This window comes from Canis lupus, chromosome 3 (assembly GCF_003254725.2).
Source record: "Canis lupus dingo isolate Sandy chromosome 3, ASM325472v2, whole genome shotgun sequence".
Classification (NCBI taxonomy): Eukaryota; Metazoa; Chordata; class Mammalia; order Carnivora; family Canidae; genus Canis; species Canis lupus.
This window is the reverse complement of record NC_064245.1, coordinates 40454989-40473902: the sequence shown is the minus strand read 5'-3', so window position 1 is coordinate 40473902 and position 18914 is coordinate 40454989. Positions and strand designations below refer to the sequence as shown.

General features: G+C 37.6%; 1 protein-coding gene across 10 annotated transcripts in view; it reads right to left on the bottom strand.

Moving 5' to 3' along the window:
* Nucleotides 1–18914, bottom strand: part of CERS3 (ceramide synthase 3) — a 123082-nt gene that overhangs the window by 62862 nt on the left and 41306 nt on the right. For all 10 annotated transcript variants that reach the window (XM_025437927.3, XM_025437928.3, XM_025437926.3 and 7 more), the window contains 3 exons: nt 11491–11608; nt 6876–6994; nt 325–382 (listed from right to left, as the gene is read on the bottom strand). In XM_025437927.3, coding sequence (XP_025293712.1) covers nt 325–382; nt 6876–6994; nt 11491–11608 — 295 coding nt within the window. The remainder of the gene's footprint in view (nt 1–324; nt 383–6875; nt 6995–11490; nt 11609–18914) is intronic.

Sequence of the window (18914 nt, the reverse complement as noted above, 5' to 3'; positions counted from 1 at the left end):
GCATAAGGTATGCTAAAATCCAAAAGTGAGGATGTACCAGGTATGTTCAGTGGATTGTCAGTAGTCAGGGTAGTTGGTACATGGGTGTTGTGAGAGGAAATAGGGAGAGACTAGGTTTCAAATCTTTGTTTGCAAATTCAATGCTTAACAAAGTTTTCAAAAGATAGACTGGGGAGTTATGACTTCTTTTAGGCATTAGTGTGATTTTGAAGGCATGGAAGTTGGTTAACTTATTGAGAATATTATTTCATAAGGAATTCACATGCAAAGATTTTTAAAATTAAAGCCAAATTCCAGTCAAAGAATATCAAAGAGACAACTTACATCATAAAGAAATACAATTCCAGCAACAGTAATCATTAAGTAAAATGCAAATCGCCAGCTGCCAAAAGAAAGAAAAATCTTGTAAAGGTGATTGACATCTGAAGAGAAATACATTTGGTATGACAGAGTTTGGAAAGAATGCACAGGAAAATCTAAATTGATATCCTGAGTCTGCCACTTGTTAGATGGCTGTAACTGTAGGGAAGTCACTTAACCTTGGAAAGCCTTAATTTTCTTCATCTATGAAATGGGAATGACAAAACTTACCTCAAAATGTAAAAAGAATTGAAGCTAGTTTGTGAAAAGTATTGATCATAGTGCCTGGTATGAAGCAAGCAAAATAAGCGGGTGCTATTACTACTACTGTTCATGTTATGCCTAGCACACAATAGACCAAGCTCCTGATACACAACAGACAGTGGTTTGACGTTAGTATTAATCAAGTCATTTCTTTTATCCCTATTTAGGTCCCAGTGAAAGGTTTCAAGTGGCCAGTTTAGTCTTGTCTCTGAAAAGGAGATTTTGAAAAAAAAAAAAATCTTTTTCCCATGTATGGAGAAAGATCTATAGACTAAGAGATTTAAAAGACATACCAATCAACTGTACTGCATGGGTTTTATTAAGATCTTGATTCAAACAAACAAACTATAAAGAAAATTACAAGTTAATCAAGGAAATCTGAACATTTATTGAATATTTACTATTATTAAATTTTTTAAATATTTCATTTATTTATTTTAGAGAGAGAGAGAGAAAGAGAGCTTGGGCACAAGTGAGGGAAGGAAGGTGCAAAGGAGGAGGGAGAGGGACAAGCAGACTCCATGCTGAGTGTGAAGCCCAACACCAGGCTTGATCTCATGACCCTGAGACCATGGCCTGAGCAGAAATCAAGAGTTGGCTTGCTTAATTGACTAAGCCACCCAGGTATCTGTTATTAAAATTTTTTTAAGGTATGATACTGGCTTTGCAATTTTGCTTAAAATAGAGTTCTTATCTCTTAGAGATACATACTAAAATATTTATAATAAATCATAAAATGTCTGATATTTGTGTCAAAAGTAATCTTCTATAATACTTGGATGAAGGTAGTCAAAAGGAACACACTTTCAGTTAGTTATAAGATAAATAAGTACGGGGGATGTGATGGGTACATAACACACAGAGTTCATCATACCAGTTTTTCTACTTTTGCATATGTTTATAACTTTGCAAAGTAAAGTTTCAAAAACTACTGCTATTTTATTTCATGATTGCTGAAGCAACAATAATATTCAACATAATATTTGTTGGGGCACCTGGGTGGCTCAGTTGGTTAAGCATCTGCCTTCAGCTCAGGTCATGATCTCAGGGTCCTGGAGTTCAACCCCAAGTCTGGCTTTCTGCTCAGTGGGGAGTCTGCTTCCCTCTCCCCCCTGATCATACTTTCTCAAATAAACAAAATCTTAAAATAATAATAATGATAAAAATAATAAGACTATTTGTTCCTCATTCTTGTAATTATGCCTTGGAGCGGTTTCCTCAACATGCCTGTAAGCTAAGTAAGAAAGAGGAAGGCAGACACATGCCCATTTTGTAGATGAAAAATCAGGCTCATTAAATGCAAGACCATTTCCCCAGCTCACACAGCTAAGCAGTAACGTAGCTGAGGCTGAAGTACAAGTCTCTGGACTTTGAATCGAGTGGTGCTTCCTGAACATTATCATTGTGTATAGGCTTAAGACAGTCTTTCTTCATGGCTTGTTTTGATAGAGAAAAAAAATAGGGTTCCAGTATTCAGAAATTTGAATCATAAAAATACTCCAAGAGCATTTTATGAAATGAGCCAGTTGAGACCTGTCCATATTTGTTACTTTTTTGGCCTGTCCAGTGAAGGCCCATTCTTAGTACAGAGAGCATTTCCTTGGCTCCCTGGTTTATTGTGGCCAAACAAGAAACAGAAAAAGTAGGATCAGACCTGCCAGCCACAAAGGAAACCATAAGTCTAGGTGGCACACCTCAAATTGTTTCTCCAACATTTACTGACTTCTTGACTCTGTGCTAGGCACTGTGCTAAGCCCATGTGTGTTATCACATGTTTATCTTCACAACAAGTTTGTGGACAAGGAACTATAATTTGCCCCTCTTTATGGGTGAAAGGTGGATAAGGTGGCTACCACTAAGGGACACAGAGGTTGGGAGAGATCACATAACTTCCCTGAGGCTGTGCAGAGGCCATCAGATGCAAGTGCAAAACCCACGTGTCACATTTTCCTGGACTGATCCTGTAAGGTTTCATTACACTATCCTAGGGATTCTCAAAGTGTGTGCCAGAGATTCTTGGCATGAAAATATTTTCATAATATGACTACCTTGTTATTGTCATTTTCACTCATCCCCTCACAAGCAAACAGTGATTTCCAGAGGCTCCGTGACAGGAGACACTATCATTGCTCTGAGAGCTGATACAATGTGTGCTTGGGTAGTCTTATGTTTTATGAATGTCTCAACCTTCATTTCTAATATTAGTAGGCATAACACACATAAGCAAATGCTCTTTGGGGTCTTCCATAGTTTTTAAGAGGACAAAAGGGTTCTAAAACCAAAAAGTTTAAGAACTGCTGCACTTCACTAATTATAAAATGAATATTAAAATATTTGCCGATGCTGTTTTACATGTTTCAAATGAAAAAGGTAATAAAACTCCCCCTTTTTTTCCCAGGAAAATCTGAAATAAACATCATTGTAAGGGGAAAAAAATATCTTGGAAAAAAGAAAAATCCAGAAATTAATTGGTTAGGCCCGGATGGCAAGTGCAATCAGCGGGGGAATGGGCAAAATAAATTTGGGCGATGGAGGCAGAAGTTTACAAGGCTGGTGATGGGGCTTAAGAGGGGGCAAGGCCCAATGGAGCAGGCAGGGATCAGCCTCAGGGTCAGCTAAGGCAAGATGGCAGACATCCAGCCAGAGGAGCGCTCTCCCCCCCCCAGGGCTGGGGGAGCTCCCCAATGATCTACATTGGGTACTTGGAAATTACCTAGGATTTTCATAATAAACTTCTTGCTGATAAATGGAAATGCTTATTTTAAAAAGAAAAGTGGTCAGCTAATATGAAGTTTACTTTAAAAATAAAGGAAGCACTGTGGATTAAAATCCTGCATTCTATGGAACAGGGGTCATCATTTTAAAAAGTAACTAAGTACAACAGCCAAGATTTGGAAGCAACCTAGTGCCAATTGACAGATGAATAAAGAAGCTGCAGTATATATATGTGTGTACACACACACACACACACACTCACACGCAATGGAATACAAGTTGGCTATAAAAAAGAATGAAATCTTGCCATTTGTGACAACATGGATAGAGCTAGAGGGTATTGTGCTAAGTGAAATAAATCAAACAGAGAAAGACAAATACCATATGATTTCACTTACATGTAGGATCTAAAAAAGAAAGCAAATGAAGAAATAAAATAAAATAGAAACAGACTCACAGATACAGAGAACAATCTGGTGCCAGAGAGCAGAAGGTAAGGGAATGGCAAAACAAGGAAAGGAGATTCAAAGGTGCAAACTACCAGTTATTAAGTGTATAAAACTTGGGGATGTGGGAAGCCTGGGTGGCTCAGTGGTTGAGCATTTGCCTTCAGCTCAGGTCATGATCCTGGGGTCCTGGGATTGAGTCCCACAATGGATTCCCCGCAGGGAGCCTACTTCTTCTGCTGCCTATGTCTCTGCCTCTCTGTGTGTGTGTGTGTGTCCCTCGTGAATAAATAAATAAAATCTTTAAAAAACAAAACAAAACTTGGGGATGCAGTGTACAGTACAGGGAATATAGTTAATAATATTGTAACAACTTTATATGGTGGCAGATAGTTGTTAGATTTGTTGTTGTGATCACTTTGGAATGTATATAAATGTCAAATCACTATGTTGTACAGCTGAAACTAGTCTAATATTATATGTCAACTGTATTTCAATTTTAAAAAAGGAAGTAACCACGAAAAAAATGCAGTAAACTTAAGGTGTTTCTCCTTACACCATAGAGGAGTTTCTGCTTGTTGGAGAGTAATCTGTAGAAGCTCAGTATTGGGAAATAAGTTTGCTGAAATTTCCCAAATGCCTGGGGATAGGTATCTTACTAGGATTCCCAAGGCACATCTCATTGCTGGAGAAAAAAGTGCCGTCCCTATACAATTAAATAACTTGGTGTTTTGCTTTAGTCTATTTATTTAGTCTGCAATAACTTAATGGTGTTCTGACTTTGAGGAAATTTGTGATATCTCTAAAGAAGAAGGTAAAGCTGACATTTTATTTGTTGGCCTCCTCCTATTTCCTGAATACACTGTATGATTTCCTGCTTTGTGTCTTTGCCTTACTTGAAACATGCTACCCTAAAATCCTGATTTATTTTCTCATGGAAATCCCAACCCATTCCCCAAGGTCCATGTTCCCACTCCCACCTCTAGGTCTGACTTCCTCTAAAAAGCCTTTCTCTAACGTACCCAGTCCTACTGATGCTATCTCCTCTGAATGCTCACAATGCATCGATACATGACTATGGACTACAGATGTGCAGCCTCATGTGTCATTGGGTGGAATCACTGGATGGATGTTGTGGTTTCCAGTCTTGTCTCCCTGATTAGCTGTTTGAGGGTAGCGACCAGGCCTTCCACTTTTACTTCCTTCTTAAAATCTAGAACTCTACCCAATGTAGGATAGTGCCATGTACAGAGAAGATAGTTAACATAACCTCCTGCATTGCTTGACTGATTGATGGTTGGCAACTTGAAGTTCCCTTCCCTGGCCTGAATTCTGAAGCTGACTGTCAGTGGACTCACTGACAGCCAGATTCTCAAATGGTAGGCCTTGTTGACCCAAACAGTTAATTGATGTAGGGGATTTCTGCTTGCTAAGAGGTAAGGATTAGGTGTCAAGGGTCAGTACCATGGAGCAGAAAGAGAAACAGAAAAAGAGTCAGGGGACATGAATCCAACAGCTCTGCCAACAGCTAGGTGACCTTGAACAAGTTCCTTTAAGAAGACTGACCTGTAGTTTCTCATTTCATTCTTTTCCCTTCAGTTTCACTGAGATTTAATTGACATGTAGCGCTGTGTAAGTTGAATAGTTTTTCATTTCTTACACAGGGCTAGCTCTGCCTTCCTTGACTATCTCAAAGCACTGGTAGGAGGATCAAACATTATTTATAAGCTGTAAGGCACTATAATGTATAAGAAATTACCAGAGACTTTCATGGGAGCATGATCCAGCTCAAAAGTAGAGAATTAGTCTCTGCCTGGGGACTTTACTTAAGATAAGAATAATTTGCTAGAAAAAAATAAATGAATGATAGAAGGAGAACCGGAGAATGTATTATGAGACCAGTGCCACTTTATAGTGTTTTGTGGTGACGGTTTAAAGAGATTCACTCATGCCAAGCTGACATTAGTGACAACAATATTAACCAATCTCTCAAGAGCTAAAACTCAGAAAGAAGCCAATTAGAAAACAAACCAAGCCATTCATTCTGAGCTTCTAATGGAAGCCTGTGATGAGAAATGATTGTTTCAAGATACCTTGAAGACTTGGGTCTGTGCCCTAAACATCATGAGCATCACAGGATCCCAGTACTCACGAATGTACAGGTAAACTGAAGGAAGCCATTAAAGCTAAGCCTCATACTCTATTTATTTGAGAGTCTTATATCAGCTCTCTATTCACTTCACCATCAAAACAAAAAATATCTGGTGAAAGTCACCAGGCAATGTGAGGACCATAAGAAACAGGCAGAAAGAAGGGATGCTATTGTGTGTATGATGTGGCATCAAACACAACCCAATGAGCGGGCACTTGTCTGGATGTAAAGAAGAAAAAAAGTAAGAGTGATGACCTAATCCACCTTTTTCACACAAGTGTCAATTTCTGCCACCCAGGAGTGACCCAAAGTACAACAAAATTCTACAGGAGGGGGAAAAAAACCCCACAGAGCTCAAATGATACCAAAATTAAGTGCAATGCAGCCTCACTGCCCTCAGAGTGTATTCAAAGTAGCCAGCTCTGGCAAAAATCCTGCTTGCTGCCCTAGCAGGTACTGACACCCCTGCTAAGTCAAACCAACCAGGAAACCCAGAGGAACCGGTGGTGTAGTCCACAGGCAAGGGATGGGGAGTGGAAGGGGGACTGAGTCAAGAGGGACAGAACAGACACCTTCTTATTCTCTGCTCTTATAATGTGAGATAATAATTGGAATGTGATTGGAAACAGTTGATCAAGTCTTATGATTTAGGGCCAACCTCTATGCTCAAAAAATAAACACCAGTTAAGACATTTGTATTTTTTTCCTGGACTTCAAGATAAGTACATGAGATCTCCTATTCATCTTAGAGAGTTCATACTTTGCCTCATTTCATATGAAGGAAACTGAAGTAGAGAAAGTAGATGGGTGACTAGCCTAAAAGTGACAAAGCTGGGTTCCAACCCTTCTTTGGCTCCACTTTCAGGGTTCTTTCTGAGATGACCATTCTGCTCCATATAAAACTGCAGCATTTCAAAAGTTCTTACTGTCCTTCTTACCAAGCTTCCTGGAATTTCTTCATCCTGCAAGGCTTCTCTTGATTCCGTCGACTCCGGAACCATCGTTCTACCTGGCGCTCTGTCAAGTTACACTTCTTTGCCAGTCCATAAATATCAGTCTGAAAAGGGATAAAACGAATGAAAGGGTGGTAAAGAGCAGTCAGATTGGCAGGTAGTCAAGAAAATGTGATTGGGTTATAAGAGCTTGTGCATTGGAGAGGAGAGACATTCTATGTTAGAGCTTGAGCCAGGGAATTTACCTCTTTTGCTTATGTAATCACACACATAGATATACACACCAAAAAAAAAAATTCCCAGTAACTCTAAGTTACTAAGAAATATCAATACTCTATAATTTGGCAGCAACCCATACACTCTAGCTGCAGACGTGAGCTCACTCATTCAGCGAAGTTTTATCTAGGCTTCCTAGGTGCCAGGTAGAATAGTACAGTTGAAGATGTTGATCAGATCCAACTTCCTCATTTCTCCTATGAGGAAACTGGGACACCAAGAGTTTTAGTAAGTTGTCCAAGACCTAAAATTAATAAAGTGAAGACAAGAACTTAGGCTAGCGCACTTTCTGTTCTTTCACACAATCTTTGTGATGGCTCCAAAAGATAAGACAGGAAAAACTCAAACAGGTGTTGGCCATCCCTTTCACGTATCATCAGATGTAGAGCTTATTTCAAACTAATCCAAAATAATTCTAATCATAAAAACATAAAGATAATAGAATATACTAATGATGATTGCTTCTCTTTGGGAAGCAGAACTCATTTTTAAATTTGGAAATAATATGGATTAGCTCAAAGGTCATAAATTCTGGAAGTTCTCCTAGGGCAAGACTAAAAAACACACATGATTGAGTGGATCAGGTCTGGTTCACAGTGGGATTTTAAGTCATATTCTTTTGCACTGGCAGGTTTTATATGCTAAACCTGCAGTGTTTTCAACTGACACAAAGAAATAAGCTCTGTAATTTTTTGGAAATATCTGCCCTCTTGGTCTTTCATTTTCCAACACAAGTTCAAGACATACTTTCATTTCCTCTTTACTAGAAAAATACAGTTGCATCAAACTGACCTTCAGTTTCAGTGTTGAGGAGACCAGAAGAAAACAGCAAAGCACCTGCCCTACTCCAAAGGTATAGCTAGCTGTGAGCCAGCTCTGGCTGATGGCTCCCAGACTGAAAGTGTACATCAAGAATTTTGACATGAAATCACTAGCATTTTTAAATGTTTACTAATGCTTCAAAATAAATTTAAACCAATCATGGACCAACATACCAAGGGCTGAACAAAGCCTGCCTGATGGCTGGACACCCAAAGCCTGGGAGCAGTCATCCAGTTTCTATTGTGTTATTGTGTATAGTTCAGGCACACATAATTGTTCAGGTGCACAAGGTTGACAGTAGATAAAATCCATAAAGAAGATCTCACACTGATGACTGGACAAGGACTAATTGCAGTTTCTATATACCTGCTAAATTGCTACCTGTTACTTGATCTGCAAGAAGGAAAGCAAAACAAAACAAAAACAGGATATAGCCAATATTATACTCTGTTTCCCTGTAAACTGCCCTAATACCTATGCTTTTACAGGCCAAGTGTTTTCCTGCTGTTGTTTTGTTTCTGTGCTCTTCTGGAGACTGAACTGGCATCATTTATTTTTTTTTTAATTTTTATTTATTTATGATAGTCACACAGAGAGAGAGAGAGAGAGAGAGAGGCAGAGACATAGGCAGAGGGAGAAGCAGGCTCCATGCACCGGGAGCCCGATGTGGGATTCGATCCTGGGTCTCCAGGATCGCGCCCTGGGCCAAAGGCAGGCGCTAAACCACTGCGCCACCCAGGGATCCCCTGGCAATCATTTATTGGTGCCTACTTCTTGCAAGCATTGTGCTAAGTCATTGAGGATCTAAATGAATAACACTGATATGGGCTGCCCCTTCACAGGGTGAAGTGTGTCTGGTGAGGAAGTAAGAAAATAAAACAAAGAATTCTAATAAGACACTATGAATGCTAAGAGAGGGTAAGATTAGGATACCATGGGACCTAATTCTGTGTAGGCACCTCCTGGAAGTAACGCATGTGCTGGACCCTGAAAAAAACACCTTGAGAAGGAGGGGATAGAGAAGGGAAGCACCCTGGCAGAGGGACTGGCGCGTGAGGTCATCTGGAGATGAGAGCATGGGTGAGCAAGGAACAGCAGAGGAACAGAAGTCTGGCAGGGTAGAAATATATGAAGAGGAGGGGAGGAAAGTTATGGCTAGGCTCACATCAAGGTGGGGGGGCTCTGTCTGGGATTTATCTTGGGGGTGACAGGGCATTTGCACTGTTAAAATCCCTTTCCAGAAGTATGCACAGAATGGAGGAGCAGGAGTACGTCTGGAGGTGAACACAGTATTCACTTCGCCCTTGCGTCCAAGCTCTGTGTTCACGCAGCGAGGACCTTGTACTAGACAACTCTGGAGGTCTGGATTCACTAATCCACACAGCTCATCATACTCCCTTGTGGGAAGTAATTCAATTTTATTATTCCATCACTTCTATAGATATCTGCTTAATACTTGTGTCTAGGAATAGCACTCGAACATGATTTGAAGCAATTTATTTTCTGTTTTGGAGCACAGATGAATCTGGTTGAAAGTCAGTCTTGACAATACTGGCTACATACACTACAATATCCTTGGGACAGAAATTCTCGTGCAAACTCAAGTTTCTGGAAATAATTCCTTCTTGATACATAAAACAAGCGTTTATTGAACACCTACAATGCACATAAAATTGTGCAAGATGTTATGTTAGTACTACTTTAACTGTCACATGGCTCTTTTCTCTCTAGAGCAGGGAAACTTGATAAAGAACAAATTTTCTAATTTTAAATTTCCTAAAAAGCTGACCTTTTGCTAAAGCTTTTGCTATAGCAAACATATCAAGTAATTGATAGCATAGCACTATTCTTTATGTTTTATACAAGGAATTATCCATCTGAGTTATTCTCAGAAAGAGAGAAAAATAATAAGGACTCCCTGAAAGAGCCCAAATTTTTCACAAGCATAGCTAAATAGTTGCCCTTTTGAAAAATGTGAAATGATGCTTGGGCATTATTATCACCAGTGGTAGCAGTAGTACTGAAATGAACAACTGCAGTCAGAGCACGTGGAAATAAAGAACATGTGAAAATAGCTTGTTAGGCTGTCCTCATTTCAGGAAAAAAGAAGAAGTCCAGTACAGAAGCTAAGGGTAGAGCAAGTTACAGACAGTGCTGGCTAGCTGCAAACAATTCTGGACATGATCCCTCATACTATGTGGTCAGACTTGCATATGCCTCCTTTGGGCAGGGAGCCCACCAGACAAATAATAGAAACAGTCCTATCGGGTCACCTGGGTGGCTCAGTGGTTGAGCGTCTGTCTTCGGCTCAGGGAAGGATCCTGGGGTCCTAGGATTGAGTCCCGCATCAGGCTTCCCACAGGGAGCCTGCTTTTCCCTCTGCCTGTCTCTGCCTCTTTCTCTTTGTGTCTCTCATCAGTCAATAAATAAAATCTTAAAAAAAAAAAAAGAAACAGTCCTATAAAAAAGGCAACCAAATTCAGCAAATAAAGTTTAGCACCCTTTAAAAAAATCTATCTATCCTAAACTGTGCTAGGATATACTCTTGACTTTTAAAATTATCAGTGATCACAGTCTGTATTCATCATAGGGGGTGTGCCACTTTGGGGTCAGTTTTTATTTCATCTCTCATTTTTAACTGTGGTGGAAATGAAACTGGACCTGCCTCGCTACCTTTTCTACAACTATTAGATTGAGACCTTTTTTGGGTGCACTGCAACATTTCATGAACTGCATCTTGTATTGTGAAAAAAATTCTGACTTTCCTGGGGAGTGAGCAGGAGCACAGCACATTTCTAAACGTGTGGAGGCTCTGGATTTAAAAAAGTGTCCTACTGGGATCCCTGGTGGCGCAGTGGTTTGGCGCCTGCCTTTGGCCCAGGGCGCGATCCTGGAGACCTGGGATCGAATCCCACATCCGGCTCCCGGTGCATGGAGCCTGCTTCTCCCTCTGCCTGTGTCTCTGCCTCTCTCTCTCTCTCTCTCTCTCTCTGTGTGACTATCATAAATAAATTTAAAAAAAAAGTGTCCTACTCATGACAGACACTCCAATGAACACTTTCTTATTGTGTGTAATATATATCGATGGTGCCACAATCATCAGAAGTGTCAGATATGGGCTACTCTGCCTTAACAGTGGTCTTTTGTGATTAGGATACTTTGTATATACACTATTATCCAAAAATGTAATTTTGATCTTTATACCCAAATTATGGCATTGATTATTAGTGTTAAACACTCTAGTTAAACACAATAGTTCAACTGTGAATACTGGTTATCTTATAATATTTCTGTGTCATTTTATACTATGCTTGGAATGCTGTCAATAGAGGGAAAAACCTGTCAATAGAGGGAAAAAAATCCAAATGAGTCAAATCATTTGATGCTCAACTAGAACAGATATCTTGTACAGATGAGGTAACACACTGGTGACTGGAACATTAAGAAAGGAGGTTTTTTTTTTTTTCTTTTTAAAATCCGAAACCAAAGAACTTGCACTTACGTGAGATGGTTGTCTTGTGGAATGTTTGAAAAAAGTCTCTAAGACAGTATTTGGTGTAATCTTCTTTCGAATTTCCTCTTTAATGCCAAATGTTTTTGCTAGAGGCGTAGCAATAAATCTACAAAATATGAAAGAAAGTCCAAAATCTAAGAATGAACCCACAATGACACCAGAAAACTCAAGCCATAATTTTAGATTCCAAATGAAGAATCAGCCACGGGGTCATATTGTCCTTGGGCGACCTACAGCCAAGTCTGCCTTGCAAAGAAGTTCAAGAAAAGCAAATTTTGAGACTCTTTAGGCAAGAAATAACTTAAAAAAAATAAAATACTTGCACCATTCTAAAATCCACTTTAGGTAAATCCAAATACATTTATATTTGAGATTCAGGAATTGGAATAAACCATTCCAACTAGAGTTTTAAGTCTCCTACAGATTAAAATGAATAATTTTGTTATTGAAAGTTTTACTTTGTGATATTATCTTAAAGAATTACTACTATATTCCTATTTGAAATTCTAACTTATTGAAAAAAATGTCATGACTCTTGGATAAATATCTAGGAGTGGGATTGATGGGTGGTGTGACAAGTACATATTTAACTTTATAAGAAACTGGCAAACTGTTTTTCCAGGTGGTAGCAGCACTTTGCACTCCTGTCAGTAATGTGCCAGAGTTCCAGTTGCTTCATATCCCCCACCGACACTTGGTATTACCAGTCCTTTTAATCTCAGCAATTCCCCTGGTTGCATGGGTTTTCATTGATTTTTCACTCTAATCTTTATTCTTTCCGAACTTCTACTTGCTATAAGTTTAGTTTGCTCTTTTTTCTAGTTTCTTCAGGTAGAGATTTATTGATTTGAGGTCCTTCTTTTTTAATATAGGTTTTTGCATCTATAAATTTTCTTCTGAGCACTATTTTGCTGCATCTTATAAGTTTTGATATTGTGCATTCTTCGTGATTCATCTCAAAGTATTTTCTAATTTATCATGATTCCTCCTCTAACCCATTGGTTATTTAGAAGTATGCTGTTCAATTGCCACATATCTGCTAATTTCCCAATTTCCATCTGTTACTGACTTCTAATTTCATTTCATTATGATTGGAAAACACACTTGGTGTGATTTCCATTTCTTTATGCTCATTGAGACTTGTTTTACAGCCTAACATATGGTCTATCCTGGAGAACGTTCCTGTGCATATGGGAAGAATGTGTCTTCTGTTGTTATTCGGTGCCATGTTCTACAGATGTCTGTTAGGTCTACTTGGTTTACAGTGCTGATCAAGTCTTCTATTTCCTTATTAATCTCCCTCCTAACTCTATCCATTATTAAAAGTGAGATATTCACATCTGCAACTATTTGTTGTCTATTTCTCTCTTCAATTCTATTAGCTTTTGCTTCATCCATTTCGGAGCTTTGTTGTTAGGTACATATATGCTTAGAATTATTAAATCATCTCAATATATTTATCCTTTTATTATTATAAAATGTTCTCATCTCCAGTAACAGTTTAAAAGTTTATGAAAGTCTAAATTGTCTGATATTAGTATAGCCACTCCAGGCTCTCTGTTGGTTACTGTTTGCATGGTACATATTTTTCTATACTTTTACTTTCAACGTATTTATGTCCTTGAACCTCAAGTGTATTTCATATAGAAAGCATATAGTTGAAAAAAAGAAAAAGAAAGCATATAGTTGGATCATGTATTTCTTTAACACACACATATATATATAATTTATTTATTTAAGAGAGAGAGAGAGCATGGGGAGGAGCAGAGGGAGAGGGACAAGAAGACTCTGCTAAGCATGGAGACTGACATGGGGCTTGATCTCACAACCTTGAGATCTTGATCTGAGCCAAAGTCAAGAGTCAGATGCTTAACTGACTAAGCCACCCTGGCATCCCAGATCATATATTTCTATCCATGTCTCCTGTCTATGCTTTTTAGTTGGAGTATTTAATCTACTTACATTAATGCAAATTAGATTTAATTACTGATAAAACGGGATTTATGTTTGGGATTTTGTTATTTGTTTTCTATATATCTTGTCACTGTTATTTCTCTATTCTTCCTTAAGTTATATTTTTTGTGTTCAATGGGTTTTTTCTAGTGTACTTTTAAAATTCCCTTTCTTAAAGTATTCTTCTTTTATTTTTTTAAATATTTATTTATTTATTATAGAGAGACAGAGAGTGCAAGTGGGAGGAGGGGCAGATGGAGAGGAAGAAAGAGAATCTCAAGCAGATTTCCCACTGAGTGTGGAGCCTGACTCGAGGCTTGATCTCACGACTCTGAGATCATTACCTGAGCCAAAATCAAGAGTTGGATGCTCAACTGACTGAGCCACTAAGGCACCCCAAAATATTCTTTTAAAATTATTTTCTTAGTGGTTAATCTGGGGATTACAATTAACATCTTCATTTATAACATTCTAGTTCAGATTAATACCAAAATAATTTCAGCAATATACAAAAACTTCATTATGTCCCCTTTCTGTGCTGTTATTATTATACAAATCATATATTTATAAATTGTGTTCTCATCAACACAAGATTTATGATAACTGTTTGATGTAGTTGTCTTTTAAATCAGATAGGAAAAAATGTGTTACAGACAAAAACTACATGTATACTTTCTTTGTATTTCTTTTGTAGGTGACTTCACTGGTAGTGCTTTTTATTTCTTCATACACATTCAAGTTACTGTGTTATGTCCTCTAATTTCAGTCTGAAGGATTTCCTTTGATATATTTTGTAGGGTGGCTCTAGAGGCAAGAAATTCTTTTTTCTTTAAAGATTTTATTTATTTATTCATGAGAGACAGAGAGAGACAGAGGCACAGGTAGAGGGAGAAGTAGACTCCCTATGGGGAGCCCAAGGCAGGACTCGATCCCAGGACTCTGGGATCACAACCTGAGCTGAAGGCAGATGCTCAACCTCTGAGCCACCCAGGCATCCTGGAGGCAACAAATTCTTCCAGTTTCTGTTTATCAGGAAATGTCTTAATTTCTCTTTCATTTTGAAAGATAGTTTTACTCAGTTGACAGTTTTTTTCTTTCAGCACTTTTTTATGTCTTCCCATTGTCTTTGGCCTCTATGGCTGCTGATAAGAAATCAACTCTTGTATATGATAGATGCTCCTCTTTAGCTTTTAAGATTTATTGTCTCTGTCCTTGGATGGTTTGTTTGTGATGCATCTAGGTATGGATCTCTAAATTTACCCTACTTAGAATTTGTTTAGCTTCTTGCATGTGTAGATTAATGTTCATCATCAAATTTGGGGGCTTTTTAAGCCATATATTTCTTCAAATATTTTCTGTCCTATCCATTTTCTCCCCTTCTGGAACTCCCATTATGCACATGTTGTTATGCTTCATGCTATCCCACAGAGATGTCTCAGGCTTTTCATTTTCTTTCTTTTTTTTTCCCCCTCTTCATCAGATGGCTCTTCATCAGATTCCCCCTCTTTTACTTGCTCAAATATGCTGTTGGGCTCCTCTAGTGAATTTTTCACTAGAAAAATTCACACTTTTCAACTCCAAAATTTCTCTTTGGTTTCTTTTATAATTTCTAATTATTATCTCCTTATTAATAGTCTTGATTTGGTGAGGTATTGTTCCATTCTTTCCTTTAGTTCTTAAGCATATTTTTCTCTAGTTCTTTGAACACATTTAAAATAGCTGATTTAAAGTCTTTACTTAGGGGACCCTGGGTGGCTCAGTCAGTTAAGTGTCTGACTCTTGATTTTGGCTTGGGTCATGATCTCAGGCTTGAGAGATAGCGCCCCACATGGATCCTGCTTGTGATTATCTCTTTTCCCTCTCCCTCCGCCTCTCCCCTGTTCACACATACTCTCTCCCTAAAAAATAATAATAATAATAATTAATTAAAAAATAATAAAGTCTTTGTCTACTAAGTCCAACATCTAGGTTTCGTAAGGGACATTTTCCTTACAGAAAAGGAACTACTTTTTCCTTGTATGGACCATACTTTATTATTTCTTTACCTGATTTATAATTCTGTTGAAAATTAGACATGTTAAATAATATAATGTGGCAACTCTGGAAGTCAGATTATCCCTCTCAGAGTTTGTTGGTTTTGTAGTTTATCATTGTCCATTTGTTTGTTTCATCCTTTATTTGAACTCATCTATGAGGTCTGTATTCTTTGTTATGTTTGGGCACTGGAGTCTCTATTGGATTAGCTTAAGTGTCACTTAATGACTAGACAGACATTTACTTATTTGCCTGAATAACTTTCAACACTCAGCTTCAACACTCAGCTAGGCAGTTGTCAAGTTTGCCTTAGACTTCACTTCCTCTTTTCACAGATCCTTAAGATCATCCAGAAAAGAGAGCTAAGGGCTTTCTCAGATCTTTTCTGGGCACATGGAGAGCCCTGGGTATACCCAAAGCTCTGCAAATTCAAGTGTTCTTCTTATTTCCAAGAATATGTCAGAGCTTTTCAAAGCCCACTCTGACATCTCATTTTCAGTTTTTCAGTTTAAGTGTTTTGGTTGGTCTATTGCTTGCCCCAATAGTTACCTACAACCTCAGGCAAGTCCAAAGTTAATCAATTGCCTCTACTTGTTTTAGATAGGCATCTTTAGGGAAAATATTTTTCTGACTCGGGTCAAATAAAGACAGTCTTTTAAGTATTGGTTTCCACAAGGGAGGTCAGATAATGACATTTCTCTGATAGTGATATTCTATTCTGCTCCCTTCAGTGGCTGCCAGGATACTAGTTTTCACTGAAACTGTAGGTGGTTGGGTTTTCAAGGCTCTCAGAGAGCTTTATAGAGCAGAATAGGGAGAGGGCAAGTTAAAATGCCACAAAGCTTGCTGCTGTTCTCTTCAGGAGTCAGCTGTTTTTCTTAAATAACAGACCCTGGATTGCTGCTAACCTTTGGTTAATTCTGAAAAGTTGATTTTGACAGTTTTTGCTAGTTTTCTGATTGCTTTTAGGAGAGAGAATTTTTGGAGGCCCTTATTCTGACATTTTTGTTAATTTCCAGGGTGTAGTTATTTTAATTTGCATTTTGCTAATGACTAATGATGTTGGACACCTTTTCACGTGTTTATTTGCCATTTATATATCTTTGGTAAATTATCTACTGAAGTTTTTGCCCATTTTAAGAGTCAAGTTATTTGTTTATTTTTGAATTATAAGAGTTCTTTATATATTCTGAATTTAAGTCCCCAGATATATGTTTTGCATATATTTTCTCCCATTCTGTGGCTCTCTTTTCATTTTATTTCCATTTAAAAAATAACCACTAAGGCATTTTTGCATATCATATAATTCACCTTTTCCAAGTATACTATTTAGTTATTTTTTAAGTAAAATTACCAAGTTTTACAGTCATCACCACGTATCAGCTTTAGAAGATTTTCATCATCCCAAAATAATCTCCCATGCATATTTATTGTTAATCCTGTTCCCTCTCACCCCTGCCCCAGGCAATCACTAATCTATTTTCTGTCTTTATGGCTTTGTTTTTTTGAATATTTCATATAATGAAATCATACAATAATATGTGGTTGCTTGTGTCTGGCTCCTTTCAATGAACTTAATGTTTTTTTGAGGTCCATTCATGTTTTTGGATGTATTTGGAGTTCTTTCCTTTTTATTACTGAATAATAATTCATTGTATGGTAATATATACATTAGCAATGTCTCTTGAAGAGCAGGCACTTTAGCAAGTTATCAAGGGAAATAAAAGCATGTGCCTGTACAAATTTTTATACTCGAATATTCATAGCAGCTTTATTCATAATAGCCAAAAACTGTAAACAATCCAAATTTCCAACAACTAGTTAAAGGATAAATAAATTGTGTATATCAATATGTTGAAAAACTATCCAGCAATGACAAGGAATCAGTGATACATACAACAACATGAAAACAATCTCCACTGCATTGTGTTAAGTAAAAGAAGCCAGACACAAAAGACTACCATCTAAATGACTTCATTTGTAGAAATCAAAAAGGCAAATGATGCTGACAGTAAGCATATCAGTGATTGCAAAGAGCTAGTAAGTGGGGAGAAGATGAAGCAGATAGGGTACAGGAGAGTTTCTCAGCTGATGGAAATCTTCTATATCATAATTGTGGTGATGGTTACACCACAGTATAGCTGTCAAGAGGCATCAAATTTTGGATAAACTTATATGTAAATCAAACCTCAATAAAGCTGTTTTTTAAAAAGATTTATTTATTTATTTATTTATTTATTTATTTATTTATTTATTTTAGAGAGAGTGTGTGTATGCAAGCAGGGGCAGGGGAGGCAGTAGGGCAGGCAAAGCGAGAGGGAGAGAGGAACCAAAGCAGACTCCATGCTGAGCACAGAGCTCAATTCAGGGCTTGATCTCATGACCCTAAGATCATAACCTGAGCCAAAACCAAGAGCTGGATACTTAACTTACAGCACCACCCTGGCACCCCTAAAGCTGAGTTAAAAAGTAATGATACTACCCTATTCTTTCTCCAGTTCTAACAAAGACTCTATCTTCTGCCAGGTCAGTCTATTTTAGCACTTAGAGGTTTCTGTGTTTAATTAAATGCCAGAAATTTCAGTTATGAATGATCATTTAGCCCTTCAATTCACTTTTTTATAATCATGGGAGTTGAATAAATTTTTTTCTAAAATAATTTGATAAAATATATAAGCCAATCCAACTTCCAGATGGGCTAAGTTCTCCTGGAAATGGCCCATACATTTCAGAGACATATAAAAACAAACATCTAAGTATGCACCAGATGTACATAGAGCAATGTGGATAGATCATAAAACACAGAGCTGTATTTAAAAAGAGAAGAAACAGAATAAAGTCTTATCACCATACCATTTATGTCAACTAACAATACATGCACTTTATGTTTATGCACATGTTTTACTGGGTCATACAAATAAAAAGCCATCAGCTATATTAGAACCCAGCAGGCAGGAATGTGACTAGGAAATGGGGATAAAAGATAATTATTGAAAAAGTTAATTCAAATCAATCAAAAAGAGGTCTTACACAGATGGAAGACAGCATGCTATGATTGAGGATTATGATTAACTAATTCCCCCTTTGCATAAAATGTCCAACTCAAACAAAAATTAAGATGTCCTTAAAACAAAATCTCAGAAAACATATTTGACAAAGTCTTGGATAAATAATGGAATTATTTCATTTATCCAACCTACTATTTGAAAATTTTATTGGGGAAACACTCATTGTTCTTACTTATAGAATAACACAAATACAAAATGCTTTAATATGGTAGCATTCTCAGTGATACTCACTCAATGCTCTCTCAAATGTTCGAAATGAAAAAATTAGGAAAAATTTGAAAAGCAAAGCAGAATTGCTTTTATCTTTTAAAAAGATTTATGCAGGAAGGAAATACAACTAACCTTAAAACCAGGGGA